The 8,512-nt window shown below is 44.4% G+C and overlaps 1 protein-coding gene across 1 annotated transcript; it reads right to left on the bottom strand.

Moving 5' to 3' along the window:
* Positions 1-625: 625 nt before the first annotated feature.
* LOC127296016 (oxysterol-binding protein-related protein 3C) lies at positions 626-7,342 on the bottom strand. The gene is made up of 10 exons (XM_051326035.2): positions 6,969-7,342; positions 5,953-6,046; positions 4,562-4,678; positions 2,681-2,753; positions 2,483-2,601; positions 2,111-2,232; positions 1,785-1,961; positions 1,540-1,684; positions 1,248-1,426; positions 626-1,116 (listed from the first exon to the last, which is right to left on the bottom strand). Exons 1-10 carry the CDS (start codon positions 7,094-7,096, stop codon positions 873-875), a joined length of 1,398 nt encoding a protein of 465 aa, XP_051181995.1. The 5' UTR covers positions 7,097-7,342; the 3' UTR covers positions 626-872.
* Positions 7,343-8,512: the final 1,170 nt, after the last annotated feature.

An 8,512-nucleotide genomic window follows, 5' to 3' on the forward strand; every position in this document is an offset into this window, starting at 1 on the left:
CAGCTGCAGACTGAAACGACAGCCTAGGCGTCAGAGAAAACTCACCGGCGTCTACAATCCACACTTGGGACACAAGAATGTTCTTAATTCTACTTGCCACTGAAACTGGGTACTCCCTTCAGAAATTCTTGCATCCGACTACCATACTGATAAAACACAGAGGTAATGCAATGGATCGGAGAAAAAAAATTCCAGCTTACTCTAGATTTACAACAACGGTATATGGGTTACATCAAATACAAAGTCACATCCTCAACTGTGCAATAGCATGAAGACATAAAAGGGGAAGACCATCATAATACTACAACAAGGCACGAAATCCTGGAAGCGTTTCAGATGATAATATGAGATGCATAGCTTCAGACCATTGTCGTGCTCTCCTCCCCTGCAGTCCTGGAGCAGAGCAGTCACAAACTGAAACAGCAAGCCTTGGCGCTAGAGAAAACCCACCTGTGTTCTAAACGTACAAAGCCACACTTGGGCCGCATGAAATGGTTCTTAATTTTGTCTTACACTGAAACTGGGAGATACCTTCATTGCAAAATGTATTTACTCGAGGCACGTCCAACAAGCTGCATTGTGTTCGGCTATCATGTCGATCTGAACACGAGGTAATGCAAAACAATGGCACAAAAGAAAACTTCCAACCTCTTCTAGATATACGACCACTGTATACGGGCTTACATCAAATACACAAATCACATCCTGAACTGTGCAACAATAGCATGAAGAGGAAAGGGAGGAAGGTCATCATCGTAATAATACTACAAGGCACGGAAACCGCCAAGATATATGGATATCACAGCAGAGTGCAAGAGGCCTGGAAGCGTTTCAGGTGATGAAATGAGATGGTAGCCTCAAACCCTCTGGAATCATTGGGAAGAGTCGCCATATTGCCACGGGTTGAACTCAATGGAGCTCTGGTCTGTCTCCTCGGCCACACTCGAGCTGTCGATGGCGGCCCGGTGCTCGGTGTATTTGCCGTTGTATTCGTACACCTCCAGGTCACCCCACGGAGTAGGGGAGATATCGTCGGTCTTGCTGAACCATTTCGGGGTGAACTGCTCTCCCTTGGTTTCCCGGGTTCTTTTTTCAGCTCTTTGCTGCTCTTCAAGCCTGAAAGCGTCCATCAACATAAACTTTAGATGGCTAATATTGGAAAGAATGAAAAATTCGATATGATCTGTATAGTGTAGTGTCAAGCCGCCACACTCGCTATGCAAGTCATAGAAAAGTGAGCAAATTACCTGCTCTTTTCTGCACCAGATTTAGACATGTCGCCCTTCTCAAGGGCATATCTGTCAGGCCTTAATCTAGAGTCTGAAGGCAATAGCTTCTTGGGCGCCGTATCAAAGCTATTTAGCTTGTGCGCAAAGTATGTATACTGGTGCTTGTCATTCGCTGGAGTAGGAGCGACTTTCCACACCTGAGGAAACAACAAATTTGAGCAGCACCAAATATCAGCAATTAAGGTACAGTGGTGTTGCCTGAATATAAGAAAACATCTTCCGGCTGTTGAAAACTGAAAAAAAGCCATACCTCTGTTAGTTCAGTTCCTGGCAGAGGATCACCTTCTTGATCACATGGCTGGTAACTCAACGACTTGTTCCATTTTCCTGTTACCATCATTTTTGGTTCTTCAGCTGCACTATATACATACCCATCCACCTCATATCGGCCAGCCCTGAAATAAACATATGTGAGGCCACAAACGTTGTCCTGGGACATAACATTCAATAGAATTATTAACAAATTGTGAACTCTACAGGTCGATATTATCATACCCAAACCAGCCACATGGCTGGAAGTAGAGCACAGCTTTGTCGCCAGTTGTCAGATTGTTCATGACCAACTCTCCAGGAGAGTCTACCCATGTGCGCCCAAATATCAAGTTGTTGACCTTTGTCAGCGGTGGTATCAACTCCAACACCACACCAGATTTTTTAAGTGTCACTCTAGTCCTGTGATGAAGAAATAATAACATTCAGGAGTTGATACCAAAATAAGTGAGTTCTACAGAACCTTGAACACAATTTTTTATTAGCCCATAAGCTTGGCAAAAGATTTCAGGACACATATCTGTAGAAATAATTGCAGCTCAATAAAATACCTTCCAATTGGATACACTTCGACTGAGTTTCCCAAGAATTTTGTCTTCAACTTTGATGTAATGTCATAAGTAAAATGTTCGTTCTCACCATGAGCTACACCCATTGGAGGATGGTGGCTTACCTGTAAATAAAATTAATGAAGAGGGTGATTAAAAGGTAATGCACACTTAACGTGAGTGGTCAGCAAGCGAGACTAGTGTACATGTGTTGTGTATGTAATTCCCTTTACATTATTATTACATACACTTGTTCCTCAATTGGGACTTGGGAGTGAAATTAGAGGATTCAAAGCAAACTTTTAGTATAATAGCCATCACAAATACATTTCAATAATATTTTTGCACTTTCAATATTTGACATTCGTCACTGACCTGCTCAGCAATAAATGTGACACCCCGGTGGTTAACCATCTCATATGTCTCTCCAAGGATGGGATTGAAAGGCTTCCACGTGCGCTGGAGCGCAAAGTAGACTGATACAGCCCATGTAGCTGAAAGTTGGGTTTAAAGCTCAGTCAGCCAGAACGCAACATTAAAGTGGAGTTGCAACTGAGGGAAGGGCAAACTCACAAGCATATACCATACGCATGTACGGATCTTCACATTCATCTGCTTTGTCTAAAAGTTCACAATATTCCATAATCTGCATTCAGTATGAACAGCTAAAATGTTAGCAAATAATCATTATAGAAAATATGTAGATAATTTATTGCTTGTAGACTCCAATTGAGGCTACGGAAATAGAGAAATCAAAGGAAGAGTGACTACTGTGGCTTTCTGTAACAGCTAACAACAGAATCTCACGAGACTATTTGGATTCAGATTTTCAGTACTTAACTTACAGCCAAACACCTAAAAGCACGACATACTATGACTAATAAAAGTTTTAAATAGCGGGCTATGCTTCTTAGAGGCGGCATTTTCCCAACGCTAGAAAGCTATAGCAACAAAGCTAAGCCATTAGCGTTTTTCCTAAAAACAAGAAAACTTTCTGAAAACTTGGCCATCATTTATCCATATCATCGAAAGAATATCGACAGAAATTCAATGATTGAATTATACAAATGTGTGCTGAGAAACCATGATGATTGTAGCAATAAAAGGAGTGCATAAGTGCATATTACATAACTAGGTCCATCTGCTTTCAAAATCAAGTCTTGGAATATTTTGATCTGGCGGGACCGTGGAAGAAAATAGCGTTATTTTTTCCCCAATTTTGCGGTTTAGCTCGATTTAGCAAGCTATTAGCGGGAGTTTCTATTTAGCGCTAGCATAGCATTAGCGGGAGTGCTCTGAATCTGCTATAGCAACGCTATATCGTCAAGATAGCGTGCTGTTTTAAACTTTGCTAAGAATCAACTGATTATATCAATACTAGCAGAGGATTAAAAAAACCACAGTAGTAGTCACTTCAGTTTCTTCAATGTGTTCAGTGTTCACACCACGGTCTGTGCACTTTTGTCGCTCTTCATGGTGCTTTTGGATTGGTAGGTTTCATGCTAACATCAATTTGAACTTACTTGGTAATTTAATGGTTGCATTTTCACAATCTGCTCTGCACGCTTCTACAACCACTAATGTTAATCTGTGGCCGCGGCAGAACCATCGGCGATGGCCTGCTAGGCCACAGCTGGGTACGAGATATCCAGTGGACGAGATCGGCGAGTATCTGCTGCTTTGGCGCCAGCTCCAGCACGTACGGCTATCGGACCAAGCTGCCGCTTTGATTTGGAAGTGGAGCAGTGACGGTTTATACTCTGCCAAGTCATGCTGCAAGGCAACGCTTCATGGCTCCACCTACCGCAGCGCCTGGATGATGATTTGGAAAACCTGGGCTCCGCAGCGTGTCAAGTTCTTTCACTGGTTAGCCAACCTGGATCGATGTTGGACAGCTGCACACTTTCAACGACGAGGACTTCCGTACCACCCTCGATGCTTCCTATGCGACCAGGAGATGAAAACTGTTAAGCATCTACTGACAGGATGCTACTTCTCCCGCCAAGTTTGGTACGAGGCTCTCTCCTGGCTACGTGCAACCTGCAGACCTCCGGAGCACAGCGATACCCTACAGGCTTGGTGGTGCCAGGCCAAGCAGACAACGCCCAAGCCCATACGCAAAGGTCTCGCTTCAATCACTCTGCTAACCCCTTGGATATTATGGAAACACCGCAACGTCTGCATGTTCAACAGAGTTCAGCCCTCCATTGAAAATATTGTCAACAAGATCAAGGAGGAAGCTGCCCTTTGGGCAAGAGCTGGACAAGACCTCCGCATGATGTTGCCGCAAACCTGGGATGTTCACTGAGTTGTTGTTTCTTCCCTCTTTTTGGCTTCTCTTCTCTTAGGAGGCTTCTAACACTAAAGTACTAAACTCTTCCTCTTTTCAATGAAATGAAACGCAAATGCTTTTTGCGTTTTCTCAAAAATAAATCAAAGTTTTGGAGTACAAACCTCTGCTATTTTCTGGAGCATCGTCATTGGCTCAAAGATAATGACTGGAAGTGTAACAAGTGACGTAACATCTGATCCTATGTACTTGTTCATCATCTTCCAGTAACCATCGCGATCCTGTAAGTAAACTTCAATGTCAAAAACAGCATGGCAGTGAAGCAATCAACAAAATAATGGTGTGCAGCAAAAATACGAAGGGTTCATGACTCATCATTTTACTAATTTTGCAAATAAACCAAGCGCCATTATCAGGGTAATAGAAGGTGAAGTGTTCAGTGCGCAACACCAGGGTCATTACTGAATACTCATCAACCATCCATGATGCAGAATATTGTAAAAGATAGGCACAAGTCGCTTATAGTTTGATAGAAACCACAAACCAGCACCAACAGATAAACAATGGCTCATTTTCATTAGTAATATAAATTGTGGGGCTTATCATAAAAACAAATTAAGACTGAACCTACAGCTATTGCCAAAGGCTCATCTTTTAATAAAATAGACCTGTACAGATACAGTGATTTCCAAAACATAATACAAATAAGGTCCGTGAATGATGAACAAACATTTTGCAAGTTTTTTCGAGGCAATGCAGGAGAGCTGTGTGTATTCATTCAGATAGGAAGAGTTATACAGCGCCATGATAAAGGCACAACTCATCAATAGAAACAAAGCAAGCTAGAAATCCTATAAATCACCAAATCGAAGACACTTAGCGCCGGCAACAAAACCTTGTGCAAGTATAAATCATTAACATGACTACTTAGCCTGTGGATAGATAAATAAATCGATGAAGGATTACTTGACTAAATATACGTTATTTTGGCAATTAAATGACCAATGCCAGTCCGATGTAATATCTCACGCCTGAATCAAATTTCCTAGTCCTAGCACTATTTCAGCTATGCAGTGTCTTTGAAGAGCACACACACCACACCTGACGCATGATTAAGAAATTTAAGAAATTACACTCGCAGACAAGATATTCTTTTGACTAAAAGGAGCACATGATTGTGCTGACCTCCAATTGAAGGAGAAAATACTATGGTGGTCCGCATGCTTTAGGACTTGATAGATTCACATGCGGTAGAGCATAATTGCATGCTGAGTGCAACAAATATAACACCTAGGTCTAAGTACACAGTTTGATGACCTGAGAAATTAGTAATGCACTCATATAGCAACCCTAACACACGACATGTACAATTTAAGGTTTCATAAGTGCTTGCAGGAGAAATGCTGATGCCAGAAAAAAAAAAGCTCCAGCAATCAGTTCCTCTTATGAAAATCTGAAGCATCATGCAGGTTATTCTTATTTTCGAGGATTGATTCCATAACTGCTGTGGTAAAGCATTTAAAAAGATGAATTGTTGTTGATTGCCGATCCTCACCTCCTGCTTCCATCGCCCCTTCATCGCCTCTGCTTCCGCATCTTCTGTGCCTCCATCCGGGTTAATAACTTCAAGACCTTCGTAGCCGACCATCCTACAGGCAGGATATAACCGTTCATTAAATGTTTCAAAATCCCTACTAACAACATGGTTTTCCCTTCTACTAAACCAATCTTGACAGGAGAGACAAATAGACATCCGATGGCAATGCATTATTCAGAAGAGTATAAACCACGGGAAGCAAAAACTAAGGGTAAGCTTTCCAATAAGAATACAGTGCATACTGCACCCTATCTGCTTTGAATTGCACAACAGAAATTGGATGTAATTCAAAAGCGCAAACAGAAATTGAAGGTTCATTAATCGTTTCAAAATCTCAAGTGGCGACATGATTTTCTTCTATTAAACTAACATCTTCACAGGAGAGACTTTTGATGGTAATGCATATTTCAGAAGAATTCAGAACACAGGAAGCCAAAAAAGGGGTATTGATTTGGGAGTGCGTCAAACTCTGATCTGGGTCTAAGTTTTCCAATCACGAATTGAGTGCACCCTATCTGCCTTGAATTGTGCAAACAGAGATCGGCTGTGTTTCCAAAACTTAACAATTTTTCATGCCCTCTTTGAGACATTGCATGCCAATAGTATAGAGTAGACCAAAAATAAGAATCAACTAAACCCAACAGCTTATACTAGTAGGAAGTAGTAGGAGTTCACTTTTTTGGACACACTGGACAAACAGATCGGTAGTAGGAGAGCAGCTAAGCTACTATAATCGGACGGTGCGATCGCTAAGGAGCAGCTCAGCAAACGCGAGAAACAGCAAAGCACCGATCTTTGAACTGGAACGGAGCCCGGCGATTCGGCAATTGGCGAGCACCGGCAGCTGGGATCGGGCGCGGGCGCGTCAGATCAAAGTGCGGAGAAGCGGACGCTGGGCTCTGGACGCAGACCCCAGGAGGAAATCGGAGGAGGCGGAGGCGGATCTGGGGAGGGGAGGGAGCGGGGAGACTGACCCGTTGACCGAGTTGGTGACGGCGAGGCCCAAGCTGCGCATGCCCTTGGTGATGGACTGGAAGAAGCCTCCGCCGCCGCCGGCGCCGGCGCCGGACGAGGCGGGCAGGTCCTGGTCCTTGGACCCCATGGCCGGCCGGCGATCTGCGGGGTCAGAGGGAAGCTCGAGTGCTGAGGGGGGAGTTGGGTCGAGGGGATATGCTAGGGTTTGGGAGGGCGCTGGAGGGAGGTGTGCAGGCGGCGGCTAGCTGCCTCCCCTTATGCGTAGGGTAGTGAGGAGGAGGAGCGGCAGCGATGGCGACGTCGCCGTGTTGGAGTTGGAATACTGCAGGAGAACTTGGAACGGCCGAGAAGAAAAGGGCAGGCAGTCCAGGCGGGCGGCGCTGGGTTGCTGAACGTGAACCGGCCGCGGCACAACGTGGGTATGTATGCCTGCGAGATGACCACGATGCCCTCGCCCCGCGTCTACTGTTCCAACTCTCCCAGACTCCCACCTGGTCCGTCGCCGTTTCTCACTCGCTCGCTACATCACCGATTTCTTCGCCGCAAAGTCACGTCTCAACGCGGCATCTGCATATTCATTGCTGACGACTCATCATTCTCAAGATTATTATTCCTCCAAATTACTGCAAGATCGTCGCCGCGTATTCAAACAAATTCCAGCCGAAGAACAGATGCCAACATGAGTACATGACCCGCCTTAATTAGAACATTCCCAAAGAAAATCTAGTACAAAAGTGGTCTAGAAGTTTCAACCATGGTCCATGGCGGTGGTGTTCACGGCAACGGGATCGTTTGACCATGAACCTGGCCGACGTTGAAGAGGGCACCATGGACTTTTTCTCCGCCGTGATTAGGATGGAACAAAGCTTTTTTGTTTTACGGATGGAACAAAGCTTGGTGGGGAACAAGTGTAGGACAGCGAGGATTATTCCTGGTGATTTCGATTTCGCAGACCTGGCTCTGGCTGGCTGATCAGTCCGCCAACGATCGAATGGATCCTTGTGTCCTGCTCATATGAGCTGCCCCACGACTGCTCCTACACTGCCAAGACGGTTGTGTGTGATCCTCCAGCACATGCAAAATCCGGCCACCCCGGCCAGCACGGCTGCTGGACTTTGGATCTACGCTGGATGATCGTTGGGCCCGCTTTTCCCGCGACAACAGGAACTAGTCGATAAGGGCATCTCCAGCAGCGCGACGCATTTCGGACGCTCAAAAGTGGTCGCGAGCGTCCGTTTGCATCGCCCCGCGAACACCAAATTAACCGCAAGGGGTGAAATGTCCGTTTGCGTCGGGGGCTACCTCCAGCAGTCCGACGCATTTTGGACATGTAACTGTTTTTTTTTTTGTGCTACTTCTTTACATTTTATAGTTGAATGATCAAGTTTAAACGCGAAAAAGATGTACTCATGATGTCATGTTGGTCCAATCGAATAGATTATAGCCTAAACAATTAACCGGATACATCAATCGACTAGATTCAAACATATTTAACATACAAATAAGAATAAATTTAAAAACATATAAACTCAAACTATTTTTT

Source organism: Lolium perenne, chromosome 4 (genome assembly GCF_019359855.2).
Source record: "Lolium perenne isolate Kyuss_39 chromosome 4, Kyuss_2.0, whole genome shotgun sequence".
NCBI lineage: Eukaryota > Viridiplantae > Streptophyta > Magnoliopsida > Poales > Poaceae > Lolium > Lolium perenne.

What these genes read in the sequence shown, in the direction of transcription:
- LOC127296016 (XM_051326035.2), bottom strand. Translation starts at nt 7,096, where the DNA reads ATGGGGTCCAAGGACCAGGACCTGCCCGCCTCGTCCGGCGCCGGCGCC. An exon ending in AGGGGCGATGGAAGCAGGAG is followed by an intron (nt 4,679 to 5,952) that starts GTGAGGATCGGC and finishes GTTTACTTACAG; the next exon opens with GATCGCGATGGTTACTGGAA. An exon ending in TGCTCCAGAAAATAGCAGAG is followed by an intron (nt 2,754 to 4,561) that starts GTTTGTACTCCA and finishes TACTGAATGCAG; the next exon opens with ATTATGGAATATTGTGAACT.